Consider the following 21708-nt stretch of genomic DNA (forward strand, 5'->3'; position numbering starts at 1 on the left):
GCTCTATACCATTGACCTAAGCTTCTTGGATCATTTTCAAATGCAGAGAACTCTTAATTGCCATTTTTTAGATCATACTTGAAAAGCAAAACCAGTGTCTTGATCAGAGTACCCCAGTGCAAACGACAAAATTGTAAATGGTTTCAGAAAAAAATGGAATTTAGCAGCCAGCTGCTGGTGGCTCATGCCTGTAATCCTACTTACTCAAGAGGCTGAGATCTGAGGATCAAGGTTCAAAGCCAGCCCAGAAGGGAAAATCCATGACAATCTTATCTCAAATTAGCCACCTGAAAACTGGAAGTGAAGCTATGGCTCAAAGTGGTAGGGTGCCCAGGCGCTGAGTTCAAGTCCCATAACCAACAAAGAAAGGAAGAAAAAGAAAGAAAACAGGGAATTTGCTGAAAGGATGAAGGGGTGACAGAAAGGTGGAAGAATCAGATGTGATTATAATCTAGGAAGGCTAGGCAGTGAGTGCCACAACTAAGTTCCTACCTTAGGAACAATCTGGCATGGCCGCACCACCAAGGTAAGGACACCAACCGCCCCTCTCCCAAGTCTCTGTCTGACAGCCACTGATGCCGTTGTGGTTGGATACCTACTGATTCTGTTGCTAAGAGCAACTCCAATTGTCTCTATGTCTTTGTGTCGCTCACTGAGGATTAGAAGGTCATGTGTCATGTTTTGGATGCTGAAGGCAGGGAGAAAAGTAGCAGAGTAGCCCCCCTGCCTCAGCTTCTTCCCTTTTTATCCTTAGAATGGGGCATTGTCCTGGCACGAATGAGTTTTGAATGCTGTCTGACAAAGCAAAACAAGCAAAATGTCTACCATGCCCAATTCAGCCTCTCTCTCTCTCTCTCTCTCTCTCTCTCTCTCTCTCTCTCTCTCTCTCTCTCTCTCTCTTTCTCTCTAGTTCTGTTATTGTCAGCTGTCAATTGTGATCACAATTCCAGGCTGCTAGGATCGAAACTTAAGACTTATTCTTATTGCATTCTCTTTCTCATCAAGAATAACTCTGGATTTCTAAGATTTGTGTTGCCTTCTGTCACCCTTATTGCTTTGGTAGGAGACTTTGGCAACAGCATAGAGGAGAGAAGGGAGTGGAAATTGAAAATCAGACTTCTAGAATGTTAGAGCCAAAAGAGACCTTTGAATATACCTAGAGTGGTGGTTTTCCCTTACAGTATTCTTTGGAATTATTATAACATAAAAAAAAAAAACACATCCAGGTATCCCACTAAACACTAGATCCCACCAAAACACTGAGGTGGGACCTCAGTACATAGCTTTGTGATGGACATCAGCTGTGAATTGTTTTAAAGGAGGATGAGGTCCATAGAGAAGGCAGCTCCTTGAAATCACACAGAGTTGAGCTTTGATCTCCTGGTATCTGGTCCGATATGGCTAAGATCTACTTTTTCTTCTGCAAAAGAAAATTGCCTACCTCTATTTGTATCTAATAAAGGATTCTACATCATTGCAGACCTGTAAATCAGCTCTTCAGATGAAAGGTCCAAGCTATTCACATGAACACAATAATGAAATCACTAAAATTGTGTGGTTATTTCATTTTTTTTATTAAGGGGGAAGGAGCCAAGTGCTGGTTGGCTCACACCTGTAATCCTAGCTCCTCAGGAAGCTGAGATCTGAAGATCATGGTTTGAGGCCAGCCCAGGCAGGAAAGTCTCACAGACTTTCTCTTCTAAACTACCAAAAAAGCCAAAAGTGGAGCTGTGGCTCAAGAGCTAGAGCTCTAGCCTGAGCAAAAGAAGTTCAGGGATAGCACCTAGGCCCTGAGCTCAAGTCCCAGGACTGGCACCCCCCCAAAAAAAGGGGGGTGACATTGTCCAAAAAAGGAATGTACTCTCTGTCTGTCTGTCTATCTATCTGTCATGGGGCTTGAACTCTGGGCCTGGGTGCTATTCTTGAGCTCTTCAGCTCAAGGCTAGCCCTCTACCACTTGAGCCACAGCGCCACTTCTGGTTTTCTGGTGGTTAATTGGAGACAAGCATCTCATAGACTTTCCTGCCGGGGCTGGCTTTGAACAGTGATCCTCAGATCTCAGCCTCTTGAGTAGCTAGGATTACAGGAGTGAGCCACCAGTGCCTGGCAAGAAATGTACTCTTTATTTATGCAACTGTAACCCCTTTGTACATCAACTTTATAATAACAATAAAAAATTAAATAAAATAATAAAAAATAAAAAGGGGGACACAGAAGAGTAATGGAGTTATATTGTATGGACAACATAACAATATAACAATCTCCCTTTGTACAGTTTGTATACAGTAAAAAAAATGTGGAACAGCTCACATAAATGGCTCCATTTCAAAAGATGATCTCTGAACCACAGGTCTTTCTTGTCAGAACTGGGCAAAATGACCTCAACAAGTTCAAGAAGGGAAAGAAACGAGGTAACACACAGTACAAGTAATGTACCCAATGCCTAATGTATGAAACTGTAACCTCTCTGTACATCAGTTTGATAATAAAAATTTGAAGAAAAAAAAAAAGAAGGGAAAGAAGTGATGTCCCATGGGTAAAGGACAGCCCCATGAAGCCACACTTCTGCGTATGGAAGGATTCTGACTCTCTGAGTTTCTAGGCACACAAACATTTGTATCAATTACTCATTGATCCTTCTTCAATTCTTGATTGTCCTCTAGACATCTGGTTCTCATTTCAAGAATCCATCTTTCTTTTTATTTTTGTGCTTTCTTTGTCACCAATTACTTTGCCTTGGATTGGTTTATTACTAGATGCTGGCACTCTCACTGAAATCTAGGCCTTCTAGTACCTTCTATTACATTGTTGCATTGAATTTTTTGCTTTTGCTTTATTTTTTAAGCCTCTCCTTTATAAAGCAGGAAATGTCATTTATGTAATGCTTTCCTGGCTCCAAATCTACCTTAGGGCAAAGAAAACAGAGTGGGAGCCCTATTGTAACAGAACCATCTTTCCATGTTGGGGGGGGGGGAGCTTTCTTTTCCCCATCCCCTGGACATTCAGAAAGAGAAGGACAATGAAGTTTGATCACCTCCCCCTGGCCCATGCTAGAATGATAAGGTCAAAGCTGGGCTTTTTTTTTTTTTTGCCAGTCCTGGGGCTCCACAGTGCCACTTCTGGCCATTTTCTGTATATGTGGTGCTGGGGAATTGAACCCAGGGCTTCATGTATACAAGGTAAGCACTCTTTGCCACTAGGCCATATCCCCAGCCAAAGCTGGGCTTTTATGAAGCAACTCTGCAGCAAGCAGATTGAATTAAAAGAGAGTCCATGGGATTAAAATTGTAAGTGCTGTAAAATTGTAAATCTGTAAATGCTACTGCAATAATCTAAGAGAGATGATGGGAAAACTGACTAGACTAAGCCAGATATGGAAGATGAAGCTAAAGTTGGAGATGACTAGGTTTGGAGCTTGAAGTTTAGACATAGAATAGGGGTAGAAAACTGTTTTAAAAGGAAGGTGGGAGACAGATATGTGGAGGAGGCTCCATTTAAGGGGACATGGAAAACAGAGAAATACCAAGGTCTAGGCGAAATGCAGGTGGGCCTAGCCCATCAAAAAGACTGGTTTGGAGTGCTTGAGCTGTTCTAGCTCCCCAAAATTTGGTCTGAAAAGGAGACAGTTAACCAATAGGTACACACACACGTAAACCAAGCAACAAAATCCCCACTAACTCCATAAACACCTGTTCCTAACCCCACATCTATGTAGCAGCTTGAGCAGAAGCAAGAGGAGCAGTGGCAGGGACAGCACCATGTCCTTCTGTCTGTTATGTGCCTGCCTCTCTTATATAAATGCCCTAATAAACCTTGGGTTCTCAAATTCTCTTGGTAAATTCTTTTTAACAAACTCTAACTCCCAAATACAATGTAACACTAGCAAGCAATGCTCCTTTTGGACACGAGGGATGCAGACATCCTCCATCAGACAACTAAATATTCAGTGCTGGCCTCAGGAGGCCTGGCCTGCAGAAGCCAATTAGAGAGTTTCAGAAGAAAGTGTGAGATGGACCAGAGAAACAAAGCAGAGTGAAAAGAGAAGGGCAGAGACCCGAGGCTACTGGAGCAGCTACAGATGAGCCCCAGACAGGAGTATGACTCAAATAGGGGGTCTGAGGAGCTAGGAGACGGGGGGGGTGGGGTGGGGTGGGGGGGTGAGGAAGGGGGAGAAGCCAAACAAAAACAAGGCAGTATGGTTTTGCCAGTAAAGGAAGGGCAGTTTCAGGAAAGGATGTGGAAAGAGGAGGAGATCAGGACTGACTAGAGGCTGTTACTTTCGGCGGCTACTGACCACGGTAGGCCAATACTGGGATCACAGGTCCTGTGGGATCCGATCCTCCGGAGCAAGCCCGGAGCCTCACATCCAGGGCAGCCCCGGCCAACTTCCTAGGCTTCCCACTCCCTACCGCGGCCCACTCTACCGGGATCTCGCCGGCTGGAATAAGTGATTACTTATGCTATTATTAAGATCGCCCGGAATTTCCAAATAAGGTCCTCCGGCAGGGAGCCCGGCCCGGCTCGGCAGTCGGCTGAGGGCGCGGCCGCGGACCGGCCCTAAGGAGCACGGCTGATCCCTAGGCACGGGGGGCCTCTCCCGCCAACCAGGCCGGACAGAGCCCGCTCCCGGCCCGCCGCGGCCACGCCCCCTCATGAATATGCAGATGAGATGCCCGCCCCGCGCCGGCCCGCCCGCCACTCTTCTCCCTCGCCACCGACTCTCCCTTCAAACGAGAAACAAGATGGCGGCGGCGGGCCCGAGTACTCGGGCCTCTTCCGCGGCGGCTGCGGCGGCTCTGAGTCGGCGGGGCCGGCGAGGCCGCTGTGACGAGACGGCGGCCGCCCAGACGGGGGCTCTGGGCTCGGCCTCCGGCTCCGCCTTGGTGGTGGCGTCGCCGCCGCCGCGGCCGGAGGGGTCGGACCGCCGCGGGTGCCGGGAGACCCCGGGGGAAGCGGCGGCCCTGCCGGGCGGGCCGTCGCCGTGCGGGGCGTGCACCCGGCGCGCTTCGGACGCGGCGGGCCCCGGCTGCTCGCGCTGCGGCGTCCGCGGCCCGGGCTGGGCCCACCGTCGGGCGCGCGACGACGGCCAGGCCGACGCCGAACTGCCGGGCGAGCGTGCCCGCCGCGGCCCGCCGGAGCGCTGCCGCCCGCGCCGGGACGGGGGCGCGGCCGCCGCGGGGCCCAGGCCGGAGCCGGAGCTGCGCGCGGCGCCCGCGGAGCCAGGTGGAGCCTCCTTCCCTTCCTCCCCGCGGGGTCCGGAGCCAGGCCGCGCGGCCCGGCCGGGCCTGGGCCCTGCCGGCGCGAGCGTGCGGAGCGGCGTGGGGCCGGAGGCGGCTCTGCCCGGCCCGGGGTGTTGCGCGTGAATGTCGGACTGGGGAGCGACGCGGGCGTCCCCTGATGTGGAGGGGCGGCGAGGGGTCCCCGCGCCCTGCGTAGGCCAGGGTTTGCGGGGAATCCACTCTTGGCACAAGTTTAGGGGCTGGTTGGAGCTGGGGTGTGGGGCGGGAGGGGCGCTGGGGGATCCCACAAGTGCTTTGCTTGGTGTTGGGCGTGGAGTCGGAGGGCTCGGGCCGACGGGGTCCGCGGAGGGCTGCGGACCGAGGGGAACTCGGCGGAGCTGAGAGCCGAGTGTTGTGCAGAATGAGCGCAGGCGTGCCATTCTTGTCATAAAATCCTGGAAAGGGCATGCTTAGCACCGAGCGTGGCACACAGTGGGAAGCCTAAGTGGCAGTGTGTTACAATGGGAGGAAAAAGTTCCACCGGCGCTGCGTCCAAAAGCTGGATGGGTGGGGTTTAAAAGTTTTGTGCACCAAGATTGGTTGGCCAGGGCCGCTTCTGTCTTTTTAGCTGTATAGATTTCCTACTTTCCTGGCAATTTAAATGTAAAAGTCTGTTGTGGAACTCTGACCAGAACTTCTTGGCCTTTGTTAACATCTGCAGCCTAAACTATTCATTGCTGAGTCAGAAGTTGTCCTGCTTAAAATACAAACGAAGTCTGAAACTTAGAACTTTTGGGGACCCGTCTAGTCACCCCATCTACAGTTTTATTTTTTAAAATCTTACCTAGCAAGACATTTTCATAAATCAGAAGAGACCATATAATTGTTAGGAATTCTGCCTTATGTTATTTCCAGTAAAGGAAGGAGCATTGCTTGTATATGAAAAGTGCAGCCCCTAGCGACTACAAGATCCAGAATGCAATCTGATATGATTCTGTTGAGATACCTGCTCTATTCTAGGATACCTTGTTTTTACGTATGCTTCTTGGTACTCCTTTTAAGCATCACAATATCTTTGTGAGATAGGTAATTTTGTTTCCATTTTATAGACACAGTTGAGGCCCAGAGAGATTAAGTACCTTGCCAAAGAATTAAATCCAAACCCATCTGGTTGCTGTTCAGTTAATTTTCTTCAAATTCTGAGATTATGAGCTGGGTGTGGGTGTCCCACACCTGAAAAATCCTAGCTACTCAGGAGGCTGAGATCCAGAGGATCAAATTCAAAAGTAATGCTTACCTAGCAAGATATTTGTAGGAAACATAAATCAAAAAAGGTCATATATTTGAAGCAGAAAAAGGCCTCATGACTTGATCTCCAAAATAACCAGCAAGGCTGGAGGTTTGGCTCAAGTGGTAGAGTGCCAACCCAGCCAGCACAGGACCTGGAGTTCAAATGTCAGCGAGGGAAAAATAAGAAAAATCTGAGATTATAGTCAAAACATATGACCATCTCTCTGTTCTTCCTACCAGTATTGTTGATTATATAGTCAAACAGATTAGACATTTTTGTTTTGGTTTTCTGAGCCTAGAAGCCATTACAAAATATTTAAAATTTGAGCCCTGAGAGTTTTACTTTCTGTTTGTGCAAACTTTTTCCCTTGAAGAAAACATTTTTTTCCATTAAGTACTTAAGTGATTAAGGAAATCTATCTAAATTGGGATTCTAAATTAGGATCTGTTGAGTTACTTAGAATCCACCAGTTATTTTATGTTTATATGAGGATCATAATGAAATCTACTTTTCTAATTTTTTATTGAATGATTGAGTATATACCGTTATATACTTATTTAGCCAAGTTTAGAATAGAAAAATGTTGCTGAATGAAAAGGGCTTGAGAATTATCTTTTAGCTTCAGTGATTTTCTGAACCTGTTAAACGTACATATTTTTTGAAGTTTAAAATTTTAGTTCATTCATATAATTCTGATGAAAATATATGAAATTTTCAGTGAAAGGGTGCACTCTTGCCCCTAATTTTCCACTTCCACATAGATTCTTGCTTGTTTTTCCCTTTTTGTGTGTGTGTGTGTATATATATTTATATATATATATATTTATATATATTTTTATATTTATATATATATATAAATATATATATATTCAAGAATACTTTTTTGCTCTTTTTTTTTTCCTGGCCAGTCCTGGGACTTGAACTCAGGGCCTGGGCACTGTCCCTGAGCTTCTCTGTGCTCAAGGCTAGTCTCTACCACTTGAGCCACATTACCATTTCTGGCTTTCTATTTATGTGGTACTGAGGAATCAATCCCAGGGGCTTCATGCATGCTAGGTGAGCACTCTACCACTAAACCACATTCCCAGCCCTTTTTTGCTCTTTTTATACAAAAGATTGTGTATTGTACACATTGTAAGTTGCTTTTTTTTGCTTACCAACATGCAATGAAGTCTTTACATATTAGCACATAGAAAAATTTTCTTCTTTTTTTTTGTAATTTATTAATTAAACACAAATTTTTTGACCAAGTGTTGTGCAAAAAGGGTACAGTTACATAGTAGGGCAGTGTGTACATTTCTTGTGATATCTTACACCCTGTTTTTCTTTCCCTTCCCTATGTCAGGTAGACATATATACAATTCACAATGTACCAAGAACATATACAGTAGCCACATGGCCTACGCCCAAGAAAATTCGCCTAGGGCTTTAAATGTAATGTCGACATTAGACAATATGTCGACAATAGTCTTATATGAACGCACATACATAGCTTTTGAGGTATTGTATTCCACTGAGAGGTCAATTTTTGACCTTTATATGTTGAGTAGTTGTTTGGTTTTGGTTACATAATGTTGGGTCGCTGCCCCAATCCTGTGGGAAATACCATTTGACAAGAAGTTTTTGGTTTCACAGACCTGGTCTCTACTGTCTCCCCATCACCCCATCTTAACAGTCATATATCAGGGAGATCATGCCCCTTTGTTTTGTGTTCTAGGCTTGTCTTGCTCAACATTATCTGTTCAAGTTCTGACCATTTCCCTGCGAATAACAATATTTCACCATTCCTAAATGCTATGTAGTATTCCATTGTGTATAAGTACCATATTTTTTGGATCCATTCGTCTGTGGAGGGGCATCTGGGTAGTTTCCATATTTTGGCTATTGTGAATTGTGCCGCGATAAACATGGAAGTACAAATGTCTTTTTGATATCTTGGGACCTCCTGTTCAGGATAGATGCCTAGGAGTGGTATGGCTGAGTCATAGGGTAGGTCTATATTTAGCTTTTTGAGAAACCTCCATACTGTTCTCCAAAGTGGATGTACTAATTTGCACTCCCACCAACAATGGAGAAGGGTTCCTCTTTCCCCGCACCCCCTCCAGCATTTGTTGTTGCCTGAGTTCAGAGTATAGGCTATTCTAACTGGAGTGAGGTGGTATCTTAGGGTTTTTATTTGCATTTCCTTTACTACCAGGGATGTTGAACATTTCCTCATATATTTCTTTGCCATTTTTATCTCTTCTCTTGTGAAGTCTCTCTTTAGCTCCCTTGCCCATTTCCTAATTGGTTTATTGGGCTTGGAGGGGCTTAGTTTTTTGAGTTCTCTGTAGATGACAGTTACTAGGCCTTTGTCTGTTGCTGTGCTGGTAAAGATCCTTTCCCATATGGTTGGCTGTCTTTCTGTTTTGGTGGCTATGTCCTTAGCTATGCAGAAACTTTTTAATTTGTAGTACTCCCATTTGTCGAGTCTCTCCCCTATTTGTTGTGCCCCTGGGACTATATTCAGGAAGTTCCTTCCTGTTCTAGCGCCTTTCCTACTCTGTCCTTCAGTAATTTCAAGGATTCAGGTCTGATATTGAGGTCCTTGATCCATTTTGAGTTGACCTTGGTGCGTGGTGATAGGCTTGGGTCTACTTTGAGTTTTCTGCATATGGCTGCCCCGTTCTCCCAGCACCAGTAGTTGAAGAGGCTATGTTTACTCCATTGTATGTCTTTAGCTCCTTTGTCGAATATCAGCTGATTGTAAGAGTGCGGTTTTATTTCTGGATCTTCAATTCTGATCCATTGGTCTTCCGATCTGTTTTTATACCAATACCAGGCTGTTTTTGTTATGATGGCCCTATAGTAGAGCTTGAAGTCTGGTATTGTGCTACCTCCTGCACTGCTTTTTTTGCCTAGAATTGCTTTGACTATTCTAGGTCTTTTGCTGTTCCATATGAATTTATGGATTGGTTTATCTATTTCAGTGAAGAATGTGACTGGGATTTTGATAGGGATTGCATTGAATTTGTATAACAATTTGGGCAATATGGCCATTTTCACTATATTGATTCTGCCTACCTATGAGCATGGGAGGTCTTTCCATCTCCTTGTGTCTTCTTTGATTTCCCTTATTAGATTTTTATAGTTCTCATTAAATAGGTCCGTCACGTCCTTGGTTAAGTTGATCCCTAGATACTTTACTCTTTTTTTGGCTACTGTAAGTGGAATTGTTTCCATAATTTCCTTTTCTGCTTGTACATTGCTGGTGTACAGAAAAGCTGCTGACTTTTGTGGATTGATTTTGTATCCTGCTACTTTGCCAAATTGGTTTATTAGGTGTAGGAGTTTGTGTACTGAGTTTTTTGGGTCCATCAGATATAAGATCATGTCGTCTGCAAATTGGGATAACTTGATTTCTTCCTTGCCGATGTGGATCCCTTTGATGTCCTCCTCTTGCCTTATTGCTATGGCTAGGGATTCCAGCACTATGTTGAAAAGAAGTGGGGAGAGTGGGCATCCTTGTCTTGTTCCTGAGTTTAGGGGGAATGATTTAAGTTTCTCTCCATTTAATATGATGTTTAGCAGTTGGTCTGTTGTATATGGCTTTTATTGTTTTGAGGAATGTTCCATCTATTCCTGTTCTCTCCAGAGCTTTTAATAAGTATGGATGTTGTATTTTGTCAAAGGCTTTTTGGGCATCGACTGAGATAACAATGTGAATGTTGATTTTAGTTCTGTTTATGTGGTGAATTACGTTGATTGATTTACGGATGTTGAACCATCCTTGTGACTGTGGGATGAAGCCTACTTGGTCATGATGTATGATTTTCTTGATCAGTTTCTGGATCCTGTTAGCTAATATTTTATTGAGGAGCTTTGCGTCTGTGTTCATTAGTGATATTGGTCTGTAGTTCTCTTTTTTTGTTGGGTCTTTGCCTGGTTTGGGAATGAGTATGATATTAGCTTCCTAGAATGAGTTTTGGATTTCTCCCTCTGTTTCTATTTCGCGGAAGAGTTTGAGGAGTATTGGTATTAGCTCATCACTAAAGGTTTTATAGAATTCATTGGTGAATCCATCTGGGCCTGGGCTTTTCTTTGTTGGGAGGTTCTTGATTACCCCCTGTATCTTGCTGTAAGTTATTGGTTTATTTAGTTGATTTATTTCTTCTTGGTTCAGTTTGGGGAGTTTATACTTCTCTAAGAATTGATCCATTTCTGTAAAATTATTGTTTTTTAGTGAGTAGAGGTTCTGGAAATAGTTCCTTATGATTGTTTGAATATCGTGTGTACTTGTTGTGATTTTTCCGGTGGAGTCCCTGATTTTACGTATGAGTCTCTTCTTTTTTTTGTAAGTCTTGCGAGGGGTCTGTCAATTTTATTTATTTTCTCAAAGAACCAGCTTTTAGTCTTATTTATTTGTTGAATGGTCTTTCTATTTTCAATCAGATTTATCTCTTCTTTAATCTTTGTGATCTCTCTCCTCCTAGTCATTTTAGGTTCGATCATTTCTTGTTTCTCCAGTTGTTTTAGTTTCATCGTGAGGTTATCCACCTGCTCTGCTTCCATTCTTTTAATGTAAGTGCTGAGGGCAATGATCTTGCCCCTCAGTACTGCCTTAGCTGTGTCCCATAGGTTTCTTTGTGATGTATTTTCATTGTCATTGTTGCTTATGAATTCGTTGATTTCATCTTTAATTTGGTCTGTGGTCCAAGTGTTGGATAACAGTGTGGGGTTTAGCCTCCAAGAATGTGTATAGCCTCTCTGGTAACCGTTGTTATTGAGGGTTACCTTTAATCCACTGTGGTCAGATATAATACATGGGATGACGTCAATACTTTTGTATTTGCTGAGGTTCTTTGTGTGGGGTATGACATAGTCTATTTTGGAGTATGATCCATGGGCTGCTGAGAAGAAGGTGTATTGGGTCTCTGTAGGGTGGAAGATTCTGTATAGATCTGTCAGATCCATTTGGGATATGGTTTTACTTAGGTCCTCAGCTCCCTTACTAATCTTCTGGGTGTTGGATCTGTCTCTTGGAGAGAGTGGGGTATTAAAGTCACCCAGTATGATTGTGTTTGGGTCTATCTTGTTCTGTAGTTCTGTGAGAATTTGCTTGACATATGTAGGGCCTCTTTTGTTCGGTGAGTATACATTTATCACCGTGATGTCTTGATTCTGGATTTTTCCTTGTATTAAAATGTAGTGACCTTCTTTGTCTTTTTGAGTTGATTTTAATGAGAAGTCCAACTTGTCTGAGATCAGGATGGCTACTCCTGCTGTTTTGGTAGGTGCATTTGCTTGGAAGATCTTGCTCCATCCTTTCATTCGGAGCCTGTTTTTATCCCTTGCTGTAAGGTGGTTCTCTTGTAGACAACATATGGCAACTTTTTGTTTGCGGATCCATTCTGCCAGTCTGCTCCTCTTTATTGGAGAGTTTATACCGTTTATATTTAAAGAGATCAAGGATAAGAGTGTTTTTTCTCCTTCCATTTTCTTGTTGGGCTGTTTTTCCTCTTTTTTTTCCCTTGTCTTTAGTGAGCTGTTGTTTCTGTTGGGCTCTGGCTATTGTAGTTTCTTTCTGTTTCTGTCTGTGTGTCCTGTATGATTTCTGTTGGGTGGGATTCCCCTCTTAGAATTTGCTGTAGGGCTGGTTTTTTATTCACATACTCCTTTAGATCCTTTTTGCTATGGAAAGATCTGGTTTTCCCCTCAAATATGAACTCCAGCTTTGCTGGATATTTTATTCTAGGTTGGCACTTGTTGGCCTGTAGAACTTGGATGGTGTTCTTCCATTCTCTTTGTGCATGGTAGGTTTGTGTGGAGAGGTCTGCTGTTACTCGGATCCTCTTCCCATTGTAATAAATTTCTTTCTTCGCTTTGGCTGCATTCAAAATTTGCTCTTTATTCTTGAGATCTGAAGTCTTGAATATTATGTGCCTTGGCGTGGCTCAGTCCGCGCTCCCCCTGGGGTCCGTGGAGTCCGGCTGTCTGGACTCTGCGCTCCAGGAGTGACTTTCGGCAGTCAGTCTGCCCTTCACCGGGTCCCCTTTCCCAGCCTGGCCTTTTTTGGGCCAGGGTTGGCGGGTCGGGGGAGGTTACCCAGGAGATTCTCCGGCTCTGTGCAGGTTATAGGCTCTTCTTTTTTTGTTCCTTTTCGTTTCCTGTGTTTCTCCACTGCTTCTGGCTGCTGGTTTTGCTGGGTTCTTGATGGAGTGTTGGGTGCTGGAGTTTCCAGCTCGCTATTCAGTTGGAGCGAGTTGGGGTGCCTCCCTACTGTGGCGGCACCATCTTCCTCTCAAAAATTTTCTTTTTAACAGTTGTGTGGAATTTCATTGAATGGGTGTAAAATTTACTGTTGTTTTAATTCAGGTCCCTCATTATACAGGTGAGCAAGTTGAAGTCCAGAGCAGAATTACTAGTCACAGGTTCAGATTTCAGAGAAATCTGAAAATACCAATTATAGTCAGGCACGGTGGTGCGCACCTGAAATACCAGCACTCAAGGTAGAGGTAGGATGATCGTGAATTGGAAATCAGCCTGGGAATAAATAGACTTTGTCTCAAAAATGGAGAGCAAACAAAAACTAATTTCATGTATGTTTGTATCATGGTTTCATGAGCAATAAACAGCAACTGGAACAGCAATTTTAGAAATATTCAGAAATATATTCCTTCACAATGTTCTTTTGGCATAGTTAAATGAGTTGATAAAGGAAAAGTCAGGCCTACTTTCCTTATTACTATAAGTGAAATTTTATAGCATATACTAGTATTTAAGTGAAATCTTATTTATATATTTAGTGTGTGTTGTGTATGACAAAATCTCTCTGTGTTGCTTAGGCTGTTCTTGAACTCTTCCAGTCAAGTGATTCTCCCTACTTAGCCTCTTGAGTAGCTGGCATACAGATGTGTGTGATCACAGCTAGCTTTATTTTTAATTACCGTTTGAAATCCCAGGGATTGAATTTAGGGCCTCTTGTTTGCCAGGCAAGCACTTTACCACTTGAGCTAAATCTTATTCCTCCCATTTTTAAACTTACTTTGTTGTATTTACTTATTTAGTCTTTCAAGTTAGCTCCCTCTGGCCTTGACCTTGAAATCCTTTTACCTTAACCTCTACTGAGTGCTGAGATTATAGGGATGTATCACCATACTGGCTATCTTAAATTTAAAAAATTTTATTTTGAAGTTTAGTGTCTTTTTTTAAGTACAAAGCTTTATTTATGTTAAAAATGCTGGTTGTGCTGGTGAAGTTTTTGTGATTTATTTACTTATTTTAGCCAGTTTTTTGTAAGTTTTAAGGTTCCAGAACCTGCCTTGGGTATAAACTTTTAATTTACTTCTTATATGCATTGCCAATATACTTTTGATGTACCGTCCATTGTTTTTGTTGATTTGTGAAAGCTTGTGTGTGTCAAGGTGGACTTAGACTTCAATTTTATGTTCTTTGAGGATCTGCAGTTCATTGTATCTATGGATATGCTAAGTATTTGTACCATCTTGAACTGTATTTGGGGATTTTTTATTTTTATTTTTTGTCAGTCCTGGGGCTTGGACTCAGGGCCTGAGCACTGTCCCTGGCTTCTTTTTGCTCAAGGCTAGCACTCTGCCACTTCAGTCACAGTGTCACTTCTGGCCATTTTCTGTATATGTGGTGCTGGGGAATCGAACCCAGGGCCTCATGTATATGAAGCAGGCACTCTTGCCACAAGGCCATATCCCCAGCCCCAGTATTTGGGGATTTTTTGACTCCTTACTCAGTGCTAGGTACTATTTTAGGTCTTTGAGAAGTATCAGTGAATGAATATTAAAGCATTCTCTCTCTCTTTTTCTCTCTCTCGTTCCCTCTCCCTCTCTCCACCTCTCTCTCCCTCCCTCCCTCCCTCCTTCCCTTCCTCTTTCTCTCTCATGGAATTTATATTTTAAATTTAGAGACAGTCCTTTGTGTGGGTGAATGGATGCTGAGGCTTGAACTCAGGTACTCATGCTCTTGCTTGCTTTTTGCTCACAGGTGGCACTCTGCCACTTGAGCCAGGCCTCCAATCCAACATTTTACTGGAAATGAATTTTCACAGACTTTACTGTCTAGACTAGTTTCCAACTACAGTCCTCTAGGTCTCAGTCTCAACTTCCTGAAGAGCTAGGATTACAGGTATGAACTACTGGTATCCTGCTTCTATTGATATGGAAGCTTCTGTTGATATATAAACAAATATTGATCACACAGCCATGTTTATAGCTAGATTTAGAACTATACATAGCAGTTACCATAAGCCTCATTAAAAATGATTAATGTATTTTAATAATTCTTTTTTAAAAACTGATTTGAAGTCAAAATGGTTCTAAATTATACTACCTTTGAATCTGAAGGTGAAAATTTACTTTTTTGTGACAGTCTACTGTAGACAAGAGAAATGAATTATTTTATTTTGTGCCATTTCTGGGCTCTTCTCTTAAAATTTTCTTTATTATTATAAAATTGGTGTACAGAGGGGTTACAGTTATGTAAGTCAGGTAATGAGTAAGTTTCTTTTTGGACAATGTCTCTTTTTCCCTTGCTCCCTCCCAGTTTTTCCCTCCTGTTCACACCCACAGGTTGTATAGTTCATTTTCAACATAGTGTCTAATCTAATGAGTACCATTGCAGTATTTGTTCCCCCTTTGTCCCTCCATTTCTGTGCCCCCTCTTACCTTCCCAAAGACAGATACATGAACAAACAAGACAAAAAAAGAAAACAAAAACAGCAATGAAGAAAAATACCTCTTTTCTTCTTGCTCTTTACTCTTGCTTGTTTTTGGTGTGTGTGTGTGTGTGTGTGTGTGTGTGTGTGTGTGTGTGTGTGTCTGTCTGGTGCTCTACCACATGAGCTACACCTTCACTTTTGCAGGCTTTTAGGTGGCTAATTGGTGAGAGAAGTCTCAAGAATTTTTGTGCTTGAACTGGCTTTGAACCCAGATCCTCAGATCTCAGTCTCCTGAGTAGCTAGTATTACAGGCATGAGCTACTGTTTGTTATTCAGCCAACTTTTTTTCTATTTTTGTTTAAAAATTTTTATTTCAAAAATTTAGATAAAAAATATTGAATAGTGCTTCATTTATTCTTTATCCTACTCCATCCTCTGTAAACACTCCCTTACGTACATTTTAACAATTTCCTTAGTAAAAAAATTGTTTTGGTTTATTACTCAGTTGACGATATCTGCTAAGTGTGTCACCTAAATTGTAAATAAGACTAGTGAATGATGAAACCATGTGACTGGGATTTCCCTAGTCTATAAGGATTGTTTCAAAATGTATAAAATAGTGCATCCTTTTCACGTCAATGACACACAGTCCAGAATTTGTGTTAGACCTTCCTGAAAACATGTGCATTGTGCTTGCTTATGTATTTTGCAAAACTCACGTTGAGATTGCCTCATTATATTTAACCAATTAATTACAATAGAATTGCTCCAGTTTGTTGAATGGTAATTCCTTGTACCACTACTTAAAAACAAGTAAAAATAAGCTAGGTACCAGTGGCTCACATCTGTCATCCTAGCTACTCAGGAGGCTGAGAACCAAAGATCAAGCCTGGGCAGGAAAAGTCCATAAGACTCTTATCTCCAATTAACCACCAGAAAACCAGAAGTGGTGCTGTGGCTCAAAGTGGTAGGACCCTAGCCTTTAGTGAAAAAGCTCAGGGACAGCACCCAGGCCCTGAATTCAAGTTGCACAACCAACAACAACAAAAATAATAAAAATAATTTTTAAAAGAATTGTTCTATATAATTTCAGGAGTGAGCAACAGTAATTCAGGAGATCTTCATTTGCTATACTTTGGCATTGCTTTTTTACTCATAGCTGTCATTCTCCACTTTTGCCTTTTGCTGGTTAGTTGGAAATAAGAGTCTGACATTTGTGTGCTCAAGCTGACTTTGAACCAATATTCTCAGATCTCAGCCTCCTGAGTAGCTAGGATTATTGATATGATCCACCAGTGCTTGGCTGTAGTTATTTATTTTTGTTTGTTCATATTTCCATTATCTGTCTGACTTCCAGTTAATGTCTGAAGAGTTTACCCACTTTGAATTAATAGCTGACTTTACTTAAAGGTATGAATGATATAGGATCTGTTAATCAGATTTTATTCTATAGTCAAATAATATTTTTGTCCCTGTTCATTCATCTACCTTAGTCTAGTTGGTAAACACACAGTCAAATAACATCCAAGTCATTTGTGAGGAAAATACATAATGCTAAGAAATTCTAAGAATGGGCTGGTTATCTAGAAAAAACCTTAGTAAGGCATTTGGATTGTATATGTTGAAGAGAATAGAAAGTTAACATATTAGGGAGAAGGGATTGCCCTTCCAGACAGAGGAACTTTGGTAACCAAAGTCAAGAAGGCCATTGTATATTCATGTATTGATCCATTGTATATTCATATATTGAGAAGAAGTTAAATATAGGTGGTGTATGAGACTGGAGTAGGGAAGTTGGAGAGACTGCAGAAGTCATATGATGAGGGCTGTTTTTTTAGATCATACTGAAAGAATTTTGGACTTTATTCTACATATAGGATGGTGCCTGTAAAGAGTTGTAAGTAGTGGTATGATCATCACCACGTGCTTAGGAAAAGGGAGTATTGGTTAAAGGAGGGAAAATGTGAGTATAAACTGGAGGGAGGGAATCCAGTTAAGGGACTTTTAGTAGTTCCGGAAAGAGATGAAGAGGAGCTGAGCTAAAACAATGTCTATAGGATATTACCTTCAGTTATTCATTCCACTTGAGGGCCTTCAATGTGCTTGTCATTAGTGCTACAAATATAAAATACATGATTCTATCTCAAAGTGTAGTTGGAAAGATTGGTATAAAAATAGGCCCTGAAATGTGCTACAAGTGCAGTAATAACTGTGATGCAAAGTATAATTGTAAAAGACTATAATATGCATTAGGAGAACAGGTTAGCAGAGATATGTGGATATAAACTCTTTGTGTTTATATTCCACCTCTGCCATCTACATGTTATTGAGCCAGTTGCTAAACCTCTCTGTATCTTAGTTCCTTATTTGGAAAATGGGGATAATAATAGCAAAATTGTATTAAATAACTTGTTAGCAATGTTATGCATATGAAGAGCTCAATAATTGTAATTTTCATAAAGAAGGCAATTCAGCTTGGATAGGTCAGGAACGTTCATCAGCAGGTAGGTAAGGGCAGGATAAAGGGAGAAGGAGAAATCAGTGCACTTAAAGACATAGGAGCATGAACCAACTTGTTCTGGGGATTGTAAATAGGAGTGGCTATAAGAGTGTACATAAGAGTAGATGGATGAGGAGTAGCAGAACTAGGCCGTTGCTGGACTTTGAATGTCATGCCAAAGAATAAAAATCTCCTGAAGAATTTAAAAGAATTTTTCATCTTTGTGCTATAGCAAGATCACTCCCATGAGGGTAATAAATAGCAAATGGATTGGAGAGCCAAAGTTTCTTTGCAAGGTGGCCAAGATAAGCTGAAAACTCATATGCTGCAAATATCCAGAAAAGCTGGATAATTCAGAGCAATTATTTTAAATGTATTTCTGAACTTTTCTGGAAAGACAAGGAAATCTTGAGAGTTCAGGAACAAAAAAAATCGAACTGAAATCAAAACTATAAGCTCTTAAGCTGTGTATTACTCTGAAGCACACTGATGGGGTGGTATGAGAGTTTTTTGAGTGAAGGATGAGGTTCTTAGAGGAGTACTAAGTACAAAAAGTAACCAGGATTTCTACATAAAGCAGAGATTCTTTGTGGGTTGTAATCTATATAAAAGGAGAGGCTAGTAAAAAATCTGGTCTTGCGCTGGGTACCAGTGCCTCATGCCTGTAATCCTAGCTACTCTGGAGGTAGAGGTGTGAGAATAGCGAATTGAAGCCAGAAGGACAAGAAAGTCTACAACTATTTATCTCCAATAAGCTACCAAAACAACTGGAAGTTGAGCTGTAACTCAACTGCTAGGGTTCTAACCTTGAGAAAAAAAGCTGAGGGACAGCATCAAGCTGCAAAACTTGTGTGCGTGCACACACAAAAAATCTGGTCTTGATTTACCTGGCCCTTTATAGAAAGAGAAAATGAAAAAAATTTCCCTGAGAAATTGAGGCACAGGATACATTGCTTGCTCACATTTCAGATCTAAATTTATGTTATCTAGCTCAGGTATCCCTATGCTGAGATATTAATATAAAGACTGACTTCATGATATATCTTAGTTACCTAGAGAAAGAAAAACTGAGGAGCACTCTCACATCTCAGATCACAGGGATCATTACAGAAGAAATAAGCTCAACCAAAGATGAACTGTTTCTACTATTAAAAATGATAAGATATAAGCAGTTTTCTGTCACAAATTAGAGTCAGCAGATAGAACAATCAGAAGGTTTATAGCTCTAAGAACTGGGATGGTAGAATGGCAGTTTGAAAGGTAATTTAAATTAGCATATTTTATGTGACTAGATAATTGACATTCTAATTAATAAGCCATTTTGAGATAGGCAAAATTTTTACAACTGTACAAAGTAGTTATCATTTAACAAGTGAGTTTATGAATATAATGCATCTTGATGTCACCCCTTTCATTATTCATTTCCTTCCCTCCCAGAGATAGGCACATTTGAAAAAGGACTGAATATTATGAAAAGGATAGTCAGCTTAGAAGTTTCAGTAAATAAGTTAAATAACTTATACAGATGAAGAGAAAATCAGTAGGAGATAAATATTTTGAAATTCTGGAGAATACAAGATCAAATGAAGGAAACTATGGAGAGAAGATAGAAAACTCCAACAAGAAGCTCCAACACACACCCACACCCACGCATGCACATGTGCACACACACAAGTTCCAACATATTTGTTAGAATATATTAAGACATTGCCAGAAACCACGCAGACATCCAGGTACAGAAGAACAAAGGCTTATTGCCAGCAAAGGGGCTGGCAAGACCCCTTCTCACGGGGAGAAGGGAGAAGTGCGGTCTATTGTCTGGGTTGACATATATAACCTAGGAGGTTTTGGAGGTGGGGACCTCAGTGTGGATGTGCAGTCCAGGGGCTTCACCATGTCAGGCTATGATTGATGGCTGCTGTCAAGGGGGGTCCTGCAGCTTCCTTGACCCTGGAGATCACTTGTAAGGGGATCTTGTTGCCTTACATGGTCATAAAATGTACTAAAGGAATGTCTCAGGGAAGTGGGGGTGGGGGCTACATGTTTGCCACCCTTTCTACATGGGCCTCTTGTTGCTTAGGAAGGGAGCATGTTAATCAGGCTTACATAATATATTAGGGAAAATGTAGATACAGTGAAGGAGAGAGATGTGGAATTTGCTAGGCAAGCATTCTACCACTAAGCCACATTCCCAGCCCTGAGATGTGGAATTTGAAGAGATGGTGGCTTGAGAATTTTTCTGATTTAATTAAAAACTCAAATCCATAGGTTTAAGATTCATGAAGCTCCTCCCCCCCACTCCCCCAAAACATAGTTGTGAGAATTAAATGAGATGATACATGCTAAGTGCTTATACAAATAAAAGACCTAATAAGTTAGCTGTTGTATGCATTCATTCATTTTGTACATACTTGTGGAACACATATCTTATGTGGTGTGCCAAGCACTCTGCTAGGCACTAGGGATACAAAGTCAAGAGGTTCTGTGAAAGAATGTTAAGGAGCTTCCTTATGACAGTGGTATAAATAGAAATGCAGTCTAAGCTGGCTCAGATGTAAATATGAGACCCTCAGGTTGGGGGCCCTCTGGCCATATGAGACCCTCAAAATAATTTGGTACGTAATGGGACAGCCATGGGTACTTTTCATCAACTCTTACATTGGTAATGTTGTATGGCCCTTGGCAGAAGAAAGGTTCCCTACCCTGCTAGAGTGTGATGAAGATTAGATGTGTTAGGCATCGTGTAAGTCCTACCTAACTGCCTGTATCATAATGCTGTTGCTAGTGATGATAGAGATGGTAATTAGCCATTTATTATGGGTTGAGCAAACATTTTTTCCAACTTTATCTTTTGGCTTTTATTATCCTATGCTCTGTAGAAATTTAAACTGAGTTTTGAGGATGAGGGTGGTTTTTGTTGTTGTTTTGGCCAGAAGTGAGGTAGTTGGGAAGAACAAGTGGAAGTCGAAAGCATTTTAGGCAGAGGCATGGAGACAGAGGTGGTTTTATCCTAGGTACTATAAACTTGGTAGACTGTAAAGTGGGGAGGGAATGAAGTGTTGGAAGTTAAAGAGGTAGGAGGAGATCATGTCTTATGGATTACCTCATATTATATTGAAATTAAGTAGTAGAAAACCAGTTGTTGTGATTACAGAAAATAATCCCTTTATGTTTAAAGAAAATTATTACTCCTCAGTTAACTATTTTACAACAATAATATAACCATACATTTGCATAATGCTAAATAAATTCACCAGCTCTTGAATTCATTTATTTGTATGTAAGTTCTAAGATATGGTTATATTTTCATCAAGTTTCAGGTGAGGCTGTTCAAGTGCAAAGAGATTTATCTGTCCAGGGACAAATAGCTAATAAAGGGGACTATTCAACTTAGAATCTAAGACTGAGTAGGTCATAAGATAGAGTAACTCCAAAGTTCACTTTTATTCTATTGCAATCATAAGAAATTAAGATTGGGTGGGAAGGGGTAAAAATTCAAGCATATCTAGGTATCAAGGGACCATTTACTTTAGATTTGAGAGTTCTTATGTTATTGTCTTCTCAATACAGGTGAGTCATTTCCATATCTAATGTGTTGGGTGAGGTTGTGTTGACCATGACACTTGATTTGATGCATGTAGCAAATACCTGCCCTGTAGCTTATTTTTGTACCAGTACCCGTCACCCCAATTCACATTAGACTGAAGGCAATTCTCAGCTCTAGGTCACTGGCCATAGGTGTTTATCATTCTTAAGACATTATGTCCTTTAAGAATTTCTCTTCCTGGGGGCTGGGGATATGGCCTAGTGGCAAGAGTGCTTGCCTTGTATACATGAAGCCCTGGGTTCAATTCCCCAGCACCACATATACAGAAAATGGCCAGAAGTGGTGCTGTGGCTCAAGTGGTAGAGTGCTAGCCTTGAGCAAAAAGAAGCCAGGGACAGTGCTCAGGCGCTGAATCCAAGCACCAGGACTGGCAAAAAAAAAAGAAAAGAAAGAAAAGAAAAATAATTTCTCTTCCTGTTATGC

The 21708-nt window shown here is 41.6% G+C and overlaps 1 protein-coding gene across 1 annotated transcript in view; it reads left to right on the forward strand.

Moving 5' to 3' along the window:
- Nucleotides 1–4707: 4707 nt before the first annotated feature.
- Rnf169 (ring finger protein 169) overlaps nt 4708–21708 on the forward strand; it is a 49304-nt gene continuing 32303 nt past the window's right edge. The window contains exon 1 of the mRNA XM_048361544.1: nt 4708–5223. Within this exon, the coding sequence (XP_048217501.1) occupies nt 4743–5223 (481 nt within the window). The 5' untranslated portion in view covers nt 4708–4742. The remainder of the gene's footprint in view (nt 5224–21708) is intronic.

Source organism: Perognathus longimembris, chromosome 13 (assembly GCF_023159225.1).
Source record: "Perognathus longimembris pacificus isolate PPM17 chromosome 13, ASM2315922v1, whole genome shotgun sequence".
NCBI classification, from domain to species: Eukaryota; Metazoa; Chordata; class Mammalia; order Rodentia; family Heteromyidae; genus Perognathus; species Perognathus longimembris.